Source organism: Numenius arquata, chromosome W (assembly GCF_964106895.1).
Source record: "Numenius arquata chromosome W, bNumArq3.hap1.1, whole genome shotgun sequence".
NCBI classification, from domain to species: domain Eukaryota; kingdom Metazoa; phylum Chordata; class Aves; order Charadriiformes; family Scolopacidae; genus Numenius; species Numenius arquata.
In genome coordinates this window covers 638,607-650,808 of record NC_133615.1, presented here as the reverse complement: position 1 = coordinate 650,808, position 12,202 = coordinate 638,607, and the positions used below count along the sequence as shown (strand labels likewise).

Here is a 12,202-nt window from a genome sequence, read left to right as displayed (position 1 = left end):
GATTCAAAATTAACTTAAAAGTCTTGTTTGCTGACAGCTTAAAGCTTAATTGACTGAAAGCCAAATAGAGTGTGTTCTGTATTCAGCGGCGGAGCCCTGGCTAAAGCCCTGTGTAAATGGCACGTGCTGCACGGCAGCGCGGGTCCCTCCACTGGGGTCCTGTGGCTCCCTGGCTACCACGGAGGGCCAAACTTTGGCTACTGTAGGGCCAGCGTGGCACTGCCCCGGGGCTTCCTCCCACCTTGCTCCTGCGCACACTGGCACCCGCCTTTCAAAGGGATGCTCGTTTTTTCAGGTCCGGCTGTATGAGGGGATGGAGAATCAGAAAATGAGAATTACATCCTGTTGGTTTCACTGTTTGATTCAGATGATCCCACTGAAAGGTAAACTCTACTGTAGTTTGAATAAAATTTTTATGACTATTGAATGTTGATCTAAAGACTTTCTCTGTTGCTAAACAAGCAACAAACAGATATGAAAATATGTGTTTCATAGTATTAGTGGGATTCCTGTCTGTGCGTAGGTACAGGGGTCGATCGGGAAGGTGTGTGCGCACCTCCGCTCTCCTAGCGGGACGAGCCCGGGGCGCAAAGCCTGTACGGAAGGGCTCTGAGCAGCGCTGCAAAGCGCTCCCTGCGCCTGCCTTTGCAGCTTAACTTGGGGGGAAAAAAGTCCTGATTAGTTATAACCCTCATCTCAGTCTAAATCCTCTTCGTAGCGCTGCTAGAAGCTTTCCTTTTCCCCTAATATTTTTCTATATACAGACCGGTTTTGCTGTGGGGGGCTGCTCACCGCTGCCTGCCTTCTCCCAGCCCCGCTCCCACAGCGCAGGTTCACACGCGAGTCCAATTTTAATATGTAAAAGTTAACGTGGGTTCTGATGTTGCTCTATCTCTTATTGATTTCTTGGCAAATCATAGCTATCTAATTTCTTCTGCTTTCCTATTGATTTCCAATAGGAACAACATCTTTCCATAAAGCATCAGGAAAGTTGCCATTCGGTTTCAAAATGACTATAATGTAAAATAGTTTTACTCTTAACGGTAACGTTCCTTTCAATAAAATAATAATCATACTTCAGAGCGTGAGGTCCAGCTCTACCAGTTTTATGGAAGCCTACCTATGTCTAGAGAGGTCTGAACCCCAACAATTTCTTTAATGGTCTCTTATTAACAGCTCATTAAATGATGTTGAAAAAATATATCAAGTACATTTTGCAGCCACATTCCCATCTGCTGCAGTTCACTGGCATTTTCTCCTCTGTTGTCCCTGTTCCAGGGGAGTATTTCCCTGCTCTGCAGCCCTGGGAATGCCACCTGGGTGAGGATGATGCTTCCCAGCAGGGCCGAGAGTGGGGAAATGGAGTCTCTGCTCTTCCCAGCGGGAAACGTTGGGCACGGGCTGCTCAGGGCAACGGGAGGGTTTTAAGGCACTGACTTAATGCTCCAAAGACATTAAAGCAATTCTAATCCAAATTTTGAAAAGTTAAACGAGCATTTTAAATGAACATTTAAAATTTAACATTTAAAAAAAAAAATTAAAAAGTTCTGACTCATTTATGCAGATGGTAATGATGAGAAATAACAGATTTCCGGAAATTACAGCCCAAACCTGCATCTAAAAATTGCAACAGCAAGGTAAAGGGACAATAATTACTTCCATAACTGATGTCTGTGGTTCTTGGATGTGGTATGGAACAACCAAATGCTGCTGTGGTAGAATTAATTCTCAAGTTATTAAATCCTTTGGGCTATATGGCTTAGAACAGAATTAACGTAGTTTAAGGCGATGCTTGCTTAGTTGTACCTGGTAGTGGAAACACGTGTACAGAAGAGAACAGCTAATTTTTTACTTGCTTTTTGAAAGCAGACATTTTCAGCCCAGAGTTCACAAAGCATTGGTGAAAAAAGGAACATTTATTGCAAAGAGAAAACAGGTTAACCTCTGTGTCTGTGTATTCCAAAGGTGAAGTTTATTACTGCTTCACTTCAGGTATTGGGTAACTATTAAATGTGGTTTGGTTTTTATTAGTATGTTGCAGACAGACAGTGACTGACAGCAGCAGCCTCGGTGTTTGCAGTTACAGGGATGAAATCAGTTTGCTGTTAGTTTCATGTACCCCTGTTGTAAAGTACTAATTGGCACGCATGTCGGTGTTTCCTACTGCAAAAATAAGTGAGGCCAGATAAGAATCTATAACTGTATGAGAGTAATTAATACATGTCATCTCACTAGCGTTAGTGGGACCGCGTGGGGATTTAGGCAGCACTCTTCAGCTTTGCGGGGTGCAGAAGGGCTTTGGTGGATCCTAAGCACGTGAGAGAACACCGATAGAGCCGTCCTACACCCTGCTCTGGTGTTTTGTCAGGAGATAAAGCCAGGTAGGGCGTGCTGGCAGCATGGGCTGCCCTTCCCGGTGCCGACGGGCACGGGGGCTGCGCTGGTGCCTGGTGGTACCCAACGCCTTGGGGCGGCAGCTCCTTGGGAGGAAGGAGTGATGGCTAATGATAATTTGATGCCCCAGCTCTGGGCCGAAAGGCACTTGGCGCTCGGGGTGTACTGCAAAGGCGATTCCTCAGCGCTGCCGACAGGTTGATTGGGTCTCACCTTGAGCCGAGCAGTGCCGTATCGATTGCCGTGGGCTGGATTTAACCACACTATTGGCTTAAAATAGCACCACCTCTGCAGAGGAAAATCAGCGCCTTAACCCTTCAGGCTGCCAGTCGCGCCTCTGGAATGCTTTGGTTGGAGGCGAACGGATTCCGGAGAGCTTTCCTTCCCCTGAAAACTACCATTTTTAATCAACAAGTCCATTGCTGGTTTCCAGTAGCGCATGTTTGGGTGTTCCAGGTGGATAACCTGTGGGATTTGCATGTGGGCTCTGACCCTTTGATTTGAGATAGGGTCTTCAATGGAAGGTTTAACAAAGATGAACTTTTTTTTTTTCCGATTTTTGTAAATCTGTTGGTGGCTGCAACAATCTTTTTCTAAAAATAACACTCCGTCCTCACCTAATAAATATTACTATTGACCAGGAGAGGTTTAATAATTCCCCTCTCTCTGTTGCAGCTGGCAACCGGCATGGGGCCACAGTACTGACATCCCACAGGGAACGTGGTATCAAAAAGCAAACCAGCAAATGTCCTGCTTTCAGTAATCCATAGCTATGCGACTTGCTGCTATTTAGTTATTAGACTTGTCTGTTATAAGATGCCCTGTGAAAAATTAAGTTTAACACTTCCAGTTTTTACAGTAGTAACGATGCTCCATTATTTCAAATTCTTTGCTGCAGCCAGGAAAGAAAATAACAAGGTGTTATCAGTCAATCAGCTCCTTGTGCCAATGGGGAGGGAGGGCCTTTGGGGCAGGGAAAAAGCAAACTAAACCAATGAAACAAAACAAAACAAAAAAAAAGAAAAGCCAAAGAAACAAACACACACCCAAACCCCAGCTTTTGTTTTGATTCCAGGGCAATTCTTTTGCACATCCTTACCTGAATTTATTTTCAAGTGGTGTTGTCAAGTCCTCTTTCATTATCTAAACATACACAGATCTCATTTTGAAACACACGTACCTGAGCAGCAAAAATGATAAAAATATACAGGAAATTTTCATAAAATATCTTTATTTCTTTTTACGTGGATGTCTTCCCTGTCTGATGGTTTGAAAGCAGAGATCTTTATAAAATACAGTAAAATATTTAATTTCAAAATACTAATTGTTATGAGTAAGGCGCTTGTACTTCTCTTGAGCAAATTTAATTCAAGGTGTGTATTTGAACTCTCTATAGATAACGCTGCAGTCTTTTAGTTTTTTTCGTTGGAAGATAATTTTTTTTATGTGGGAGGAAAAGAAAATAATTTCACAAAATATTTGAGCTTTCTGTCTGCACTAAGGTAAATATCACAAATATACACATATATATAGAGAACTTGAGATGTAACCGGATTGGACGTGGCTTTGAGCATCCTGGTCTAGTGGGGAGGTGTCCGGGGCTGGAACTGGATGGTCTTTAAGGTCCCTCCCAACCCAAACCATTCTGTGACTTACCAGAAGTGTATTTAGCAAAGAATTGTGTCCTGAAAACCTGTATCCAAAACCCACATTGTCTTTTTGGGGTGTGGTGGGTTTTTTGGTTGGTTTTTGTTGCTGCTGTAGTTGTGATGGGAAAGTGCTTAATTTTCTTTAAAAAAAAAAGGTGTTTATTCCAAACTAAGCCACGCTGCTGCGATGAGAAGAGACTGTACGGAGTCACTGTTTTTTCAGTAATGCATTGAAAGTACAAGCTGTGAGGAGCTGGCTCGGGTGCGGGGGCTGCTGCCCCCCCGGCCCGGAGCATCCCTGGCCCGGTCCCTGCTGGGGAACCCTTCTCTGCGGGGCCAGCGGAGGGAGCTGTGGATACAGGAATGGCTGCTCTTCCCAGTAATCACGGTACTTTTAATGACGTGGGGTTAGTAATGAGTAACCGCGCTTTTCATAAGGTGAGATAAAACACATTGTCTCCTGTCTTTCTGCATTTTCCTCACGGTTGCTCTCCGTTATTGTTATTTTTTCATAGTATTTTTCAGTTCTGATTTATTGTGAGCTCTCTGGCTTTATAAGCTTTCAGGAGGTGCTGAAATTACTGTAATTATTCTTCTGTATATAATCTTAAAACCGAGAAATGTAGGCAAACCTGTAGCATGGCTGGGACTGGTTGAAGAATGCGGAGCGGTTGAAGGTAAGGATGGGTATCTCTCCGGGGCACGTTTAGTGTGTAGCTTTCTTAAAGGCTTTTGCTATTTCCTGCCTAGCTCACAAGCAGAGCGTTATGTAAATGTATTTACTTGTAAGGAAATAGTAGACTGTGATCTCCAAATCTAATCTCTCTAAATCTCCAAATTTAACTAACTATATATTTTTTCAGGCCTGAAAGAGAGAGGAAAAGGAAGAAGGATGGGTGGAAACCCTTACCCCAACCCACCCACTTATAAACCTCCCCTTCATAAATTAACAGAAAAGCAATCAGAAGTAATGCAGAGAGAGGGACCTGGCAGACAGGAGGGACAAGTGACGATGGCAGGCTGTCATCTCTAGACAGTGAATTCTGGCTGTGGGCGGTCAGTGCTGGGGAACAGGAACTGGGACAAACATCCAGAGGGCTTTGGTTCTCGGTTTCCTTTGTACCCTTATATTTTAAGGGTACAAGATTGGGATGCAAGGTCTGAGTTCTCTACCACATCTGATTGAAAGTGCGTTTGTGGTGTTGAGCAAGCTGTTTTATTCATTTCAGATATATATTTTCAAAATACTGTATGTTCTAACGGACTTACTGCTGCAAAAGCCCACAGAGCCCGGTGCTGTGCCTCTGCTGTATTTGAGCTCCGATGAGGACTCTCTCGGAGCGTGGGACAATGGAAAAGGGGCTGCTGCAACGTCCCGAGGTTTTGTCACTTTACTGAATTTTATGCAGGTTAAATGCTGTGACTAAATCTTAGTGATTACATTTAAATTAGGGGACGTGATGGCGGCCACATTGTTAGTTATGTTGGGTTGTCCCTCGCTGGGCTGTGGCCGGGTGGCTCTTGGTGACGGTAGCCAGGGCTGATGGAGCAGGGCTGGGACACGGTTCTGTTGGACAGGGGCTGGTCGGTGACACCACGGGTGCAGCCGGTGTGTTTAATCATAATAAATGGGTCTGGCACCTACTCCGGCAAGGCTTTTGTACCCGGTACGGCCCGGGAGTCCCACCAGCACGCTCCTGCCGACAGATAGAAGGGATCTGGTAACAGGCCATCTCTCATAAAACTGCCTTCAGCCTTAATTCAAATCCATTGATTCCTATTCCAGTTAAACCTGGAGAACTTAATTTGTCTTTTAATCCTTTTATTGTAAGCTAGGATAAAATTAATTTTACCCAAGAACTGTGCAAAGCCAATTAATGTGATCTTTAGAGTTATTTAGTAAAGTGCTTCAAACTGTTAAATTTATCCTGACCTCGTGGCTGCACTCTCTGACTGCTTTTTAAATGAAGTAATCAATATCTTGCAGCCTTTTAAACAATTTAAACTTCTGAAATGTTTTACCTATATTTTAAACACTTCATAAATATGCTCCGTGCTATCCGTAAAGCTGTCTCCTCTGAGCGGCTGGGGATGTTTCGCTCTCAAAAACTGAGATGAGATATTTTGCAGTATTTAATGTTGGTGGTTTAGTCTCAGGAAAGCCCGGCCGGGTGAAAGCCCAGCCACGATAGGCTGCTCGGGTGGCGTGTGGGTCCGGAAGCCTGTTATTTTTACAACTGAAATGTAGAAGGTTTTTGTCCTTTCACCGGTGTAGCTTCTGTTTTCCACGTAGGGCTATTTGAGGTTATTAATTTTCTTACTGTGATAGGGTGATCAACTGTCCTGTCAAGAAAATGGATCTCCGTGTCACCCTTTAGCATGATTAAAGGGAGGCACGTCGCTGTGAGAAAATACCAAATTTTCATGAGACAAATGAAACTGTAGAAAGGACTACTTTTAGAGACGTTATTTCATTTTAAAATCTCCCAAACGGCTGTCAGTTTATTTGTAGGAAATCATTGCAATTAGTGGTGTGTTTCTGCTAGTAATCAAAAAAGTAAAGGCAAAAATATTTAAGGGTTTATTTTTCCCTACCTCATCGAGAGGCTTGGGGGAGGAATATTGCTGGGGGGAGGGTTGGGCTGTGGTGGTTTGGGGGGTTTTTTGGTCTGGTTTTTGTTTAGTTTCCTGGGTTTGGTTTTTCGAGGTAGCAGACCCTGCGCTGCCGCAGGGAGCGGGGTGAAGCCTATCGCACCCCGGATTGCTCAGGAAACACCCAGAGCATTTCCCGCCCCGTCGTGGCTGGAATTTATTGTTTGGCTAACAAAGAGTTATCTCCTGGACATCTGGGTGCTGGGGCGGCGGGGTCAGTGGGAGCGATGGGCTCAGCGCTGGGCCCGAGAGCCTTCCCGATGGATCCCCTCTTCATCGCTGAGGACTCGTTACCGTCGCCTGCCGGGTGATGCCGGTGCTCTGGCCCATCCGAGGGATGGGACGCAGCTTGTGGGTGCCCGTTGCTTCCGTATTTCATAGAGGTGTTGAGATTGGAAAGGACCTTTCAGATCATCCAGTCCAACCTCCAACCCAACACTGACAAAACCCACCACTAGCCCATATTTCTAAGCAAATTTGCCGGTTTAAGCTGCGAGGTGAGAGCCCTGTTGAGCCAGGATGGGGGATGCGCCGAAGGGTTAACTTCATATCGCCGTAATCAATGGCGAGGCGGCGGGGGGGGAGAGCCTTCTCACCCAGTGCCCCCGCCGTTTAATTTCCTACTGGAAGCGGCACATGTGTTGGCTCTTCCTCTCCGGGTGCCGGGAGCGGCGGCGCGGGCCGGGGGCCGGGGTCACGCCTCGCCCATCGATCCGCATCCCCCCGCCCCGGCTCCAGCATCTGCTCCGCCGCCCGCGCCCGCTCCCGCTGCAGCCCATTAGAATAGAAATCCATAACAGAGCTGTGCTCAGCCAAGCAGGGGAAGAAACTAAATTAAATGGTATAAAACAATCTTGGATGGGGAGTTTGCGCCAATTCGTCTTGATCTGAGATGTCAGGGCGGGCGCTGGCTGAGCACCTGGGATGGGGGCGGCCGCGGGGAGGGAATGGGGTGCCCGGCACAGGAATGGGGGGCCTGCGGCAGCTGCAGGGAGCAGGGCCCTACGTTGGGGTGCCTGGCAAGGAACGAGGGGGGCTGGGGGGAGAGGGGAGGGAGCAGTGCCCTGCAGTGGGGTGCCTGGCACAGGAATGGGGGTGCTGGGGGGGCATGGGGAGCAGGGAGGGTGCACCCCTGCAGTGTGGTGGAGGGCACGGGAATGGGGGGGCTGCAGGGAGGGAGCAGTACCCTGTGGTGGGATGCCTGGGATGGGAACGGGGGTGCTGGGGGGCTGCAGGGAGCAGGGCCCTGTGTTGGGGTCCCTGGCATGGGAATGCGGGTGTTGGGGTGCCATGTGCAGGCAGCCCCTATGCAAATGTTAATGGGAATGGGGTGTCTGCAGGCGATCAGAGCGGGATAAGCGATTGCCCAACAATTAGAACTGTTACATTTTTTGCTTTGTCTGTTACAGCCCGTTTCCATCCTTCTTCCTCCAAAGGCAGTTACTATTGATTTTCTTCTTTCCCTTTTTTTCCTCCCCTACCATTGTTAAGCTTCCTGTTGTTTTTCTCTCCCTCTCGGCTGGCACATCGCTGTCACCGCGCCGTGGTGGCCTGGACAGGGATGGTCTTCTAACGTGGGCTCTAAATCTGGTCAGATTTCTCGTGGGTCCCGTTCCCTTTCCTAGCAAGCCGCCTGGATGTCACTAGCAGAGAGAGACGTACGGGCCAACTCATTAATTCTCCCTTCATTAATCCGTAAGTCTCATTCAGGGCCAGGTGGTGCCTTCCGAGTTCTTGGCAAAGGTTTACTGGCGGCGTGCTGTAAGGAGGAGTAAAACTTCAGTATTTGTGGAGAATATCTGGTAGGACGTTTCCTGGAATGCTGGGAATTAGCGCTGTAGGTAAAAGCGAACTGTCCTTGTCAGGGTAAATGAATACGGGATTTACATTCCAGTCCATTTCTCTAAGATTTTCTTTCTTTACTCTAAAGAAAACAAACTTCATCTGCTTAGTGAAATTAAACATCCCCGGGGCTACATTAGGCTGATGATGTACATTTCAGTTTTATTTAAAATTGATAATACAATGAGTTTTTTTCACTGTTGGTAAGAACGTTTGCTAAAATACCGTGTGTTACATTTTAGTGTAAAAAAAAAAAAAAAAAAATTAGTAGTTTGTTTAATGTTATATACTGTTAGCTAAAATTTAATAAGAATCTGAATGTGATGATGCATTCTAAAACAAAAAGAAGCTTTTATATAATACAAGTGAGTTATCCTAAAAATATTTAAAAAAATAATACAGCCTTATGCAAATTTAAAGTTAAGCAAACCGAAAAACACCTTTCATGAAAAACAGACAAACGCAGAATTCCACAGATCTCTTATCAGCTGAACGAGTAAAACTATGAAATGGGACAGTTTTCTGCTGGCTCTATTTTTCTGTGAGAACTCGACCGGTTTTGAAGGGTGGGTTTCATTGAAGACAGGCCTTGCATGGGTGGGATTTAGACTTTTGTCATGCGTTAGAGGTTTTGAGAAGTAAAATGGAATAATCTCCAGCAGCTGAAAATCCTGGCAAGGGCAGTAACGGTCCTGAAAATGTGATTTAACCTTTTTTATTTTCTCTGGGAAACACAATGTTTGGAGCATTACAGAACAACCCTGCTTTGGCTTTTTCTTATGTTTCTTACTTTTCATTTTAGGTTGTCTGTCTGGTCTCCCCCAAATGAAGAAAATCTCCACGTCCTATGAAGAGAGACGGAAGCAGGCCACGGCCATCGTCCTGCTGGGGGTCATCGGGGCGGAGTTCGGAGCCGAAATTGAACCTCCCAAACTTCTCACCCGGCCACGTAGTTCCAGTCAGATTCCCGAGGGGTTCGGTTTGACCAGCGGGGGTTCGAATTATTCCTTGGCGAGGCACACGTGTGAGTAACCCAGGGCGCTGGTTCCCTTGCTCTGCTGTGTGGGGCAGGGAGGAAGGGGTGGTATTTACATCTCGGTACAAACCGGTTAATTTAAATTACCCTTTCACTGGAAAAGAGAAAGCTGAGAAATTTTGAACACAATAAGCAGCAGCACAATATGAGGCTGCCAGGAGAGAGGGCCACAGGCAGAACCAGTCCGGCGCTGGTTCCAGCTCTTCCGCGGGAATTCCGACATCCTTTCTTCTCCCGCTTAAACCAAAACACGTGCATTTACAACTGCATTTATGTGATTCGTTCTTTTATTTTTTAATCCTGAAAACACCCCTTAGTAGAGAAAGAGGCAGATGAATTTAATGGAAAGCTGTGCTATATGAAGTGTTACGTCTGGACCTGTATTACAATTAGTACTGCAGTGGTGGTGTAATTATACTTAGTACGGACAGTAAAAGCGACCTTATCGAAGATGGTTACGTATCTATGCATTGACAGTTTGTTGTTAATAGTGCAAAATCTACCAGAAGCAAATGTGACTGCAGCACCCTAGTTCATACAATTATTTTGGGCAGGTTCCTGCCCGTGCTGCTATTTGTTTGGTTTCTGTGGAGTCTGGCAGAAGTCCCCTTGGTCGTCTCTGTAAGGTCTCTCTGCGGCGCTACAGACTCGGTGGCAATATTGCTTGAAAATCCATCCACTCTCTGCTTAGCCATAAAATAGTTCCAGCGCAGTGGATTTCTCCTCCTCCTCAGCTTTATCTCCTCCAGTGAAAGGATACCCACGAAGTAGAAAGGTGTTGGTGTGATGTCCCAGCCTGGTATTTGCGGTCAGGGTCTGCTCTGGTCTGTGCGAGCCCAGTCCCCAGCACAGCGTGGGGATTCACCCCAGCAAAGTGGCCCCAAATCGGGACAGGACAGGTGAAGGTCACCGAAAATGGAAATAGTGCTTGCCAGGAGATGCTGTTCTCAGAAAAAGCAAAATTCCTACTACGTGCTTAGACTTGTGGTTTTTCCTTTTTGATGTGTGTCCTGTTACGACTTTCAGACACCATACTACAATACATGCAGGTTAGTTCTCCGTCTTCCAGTGACACAGAAAATACTTTTGGCCCCTCAGAACAGTTGGGGAGCTGATAAGGTGTAGCCTGGTCTTGTGAAAACTGGCGGTAGGACATAAGTGACGGTGTGAACCGGAACTCTTCGTTACAGAAATTACTGGGTTTCCTCTATTTCAAGTTGTGTGTTTGACGCGCTGGTGCTGCAGCAACAGTGCACGCTGACCAGAACTGCCCAGTAACCCCCAGAGCAAGATGCCAGGGTGGGGGACACCAGGGACCTGCTACCACCTTCTGCCACCCGTCTGACAGTGTTTCCGTATTTTCTATTTCAAAATAAGTTATCAAAATGAACTACTTCTTCATTTATACTGTTAACACATGCAGCATTTTTGCTGTATAGATTGTGCACATTGTGATTTACTGTATTTAAAAAAAATAATAATAATGGTGATAATGCCTTTTTGAGAGGGTGGAATTCTCTAGAAATCCAGGCGGTGACCTTGCCTGACACCCTGCATTAATCTCTGTTGACCTTACAAATAGTTCATGAGATATTTAATTATAAAATGCCACCCAAAGAATTTCTCATTACAGATGCACCACATCACACTTAAACTGCAGCTAATGCTGTGTTTATAAAGTTAATGGGCTGATAAATCTGACTGACTGTTCTGGCCTGAATATGAAAATGCTTGATTCTGTTGTTAACGCAGTGTATTTTCCAAAGCATCTGCCATCAATATAGTTATTAATGATAAGCGTTTTGCCCTTTAACTCACTCAGTGTCATAGGCGCCAGTGTGTCCACAGCATTGAGTTATTTATATTGTTTTTGCAGGCTGCGTGTCTGTACTTCCTTCCAGTTTTAGGGTTCCCACCTTCCCTAATCGGTGGCAGTCACTCCGGATTTGCTGGTTTTGGGAATGATAAGGTAGCCAGTGGTGAGGTCCCTGATGCAGACTCACGGTACCATTTTTCATTTTTTAATTATGATGTCCCAAATTGGTCGCGGCTGACCTTCTTGCCTGTTGGGCAGGAGGGGAAGCAAGTGAAATTCCTGGGCAGAAATAGAAATATCCTTGTCTGTGTAATTGTGATGGGCTGTGCCGCCTGCTCCTCAGACACTTTCTCCATTACACAGCCCTGGTCGTGAAATGTCTCACCTTCAGGTGGCTCAGCCCTGTCTCTGGAAACCCTCAGCCAAAACAATTAGGTCATTAGGTTGGGATGAAGAAAATATTTATTTTTCAAAGTAAATACAATTTCAGTGCTGTCTTCCAGGCTGGGAGAGGACCAGCAGCATGTGGTGAGCACCACAGCTCAGGTCTCGAGGTCTAGTACAGAACTGTTGCCATACAAAGGGCTTCAGGTATTACACGTTATTTTCCTCTATTTTGGATTTTTACTCTTTTGCGTTATTTGCTGCCTGATATTCAGGCTTCACCGCTCAGTAGTATCTTCTAAAAGTCCCATCACTGCAGCCTCTGAATGCCTTTTCTAAGCAATATATTCATCTTCACAATATTGCTGCTGGAGCTGTGTCTGTATATGTTAGAGAGGGGTTTACCTTTCAAGACGTGCTGTGGCTTCT

The 12,202-nt window shown here is 45.8% G+C and overlaps 1 protein-coding gene across 1 annotated transcript in view; it reads left to right on the top strand.

Moving 5' to 3' along the window:
* The window catches only part of LOC141476563 (WD repeat-containing protein 7), an 87,505-nt gene that overhangs the window by 34,873 nt on the left and 40,430 nt on the right, over window positions 1–12,202 (top strand). The window contains exon 20 of the mRNA XM_074165255.1: window positions 9,340–9,561. Within this exon, the coding sequence (XP_074021356.1) occupies window positions 9,340–9,561 (222 nt within the window). The remainder of the gene's footprint in view (window positions 1–9,339; window positions 9,562–12,202) is intronic.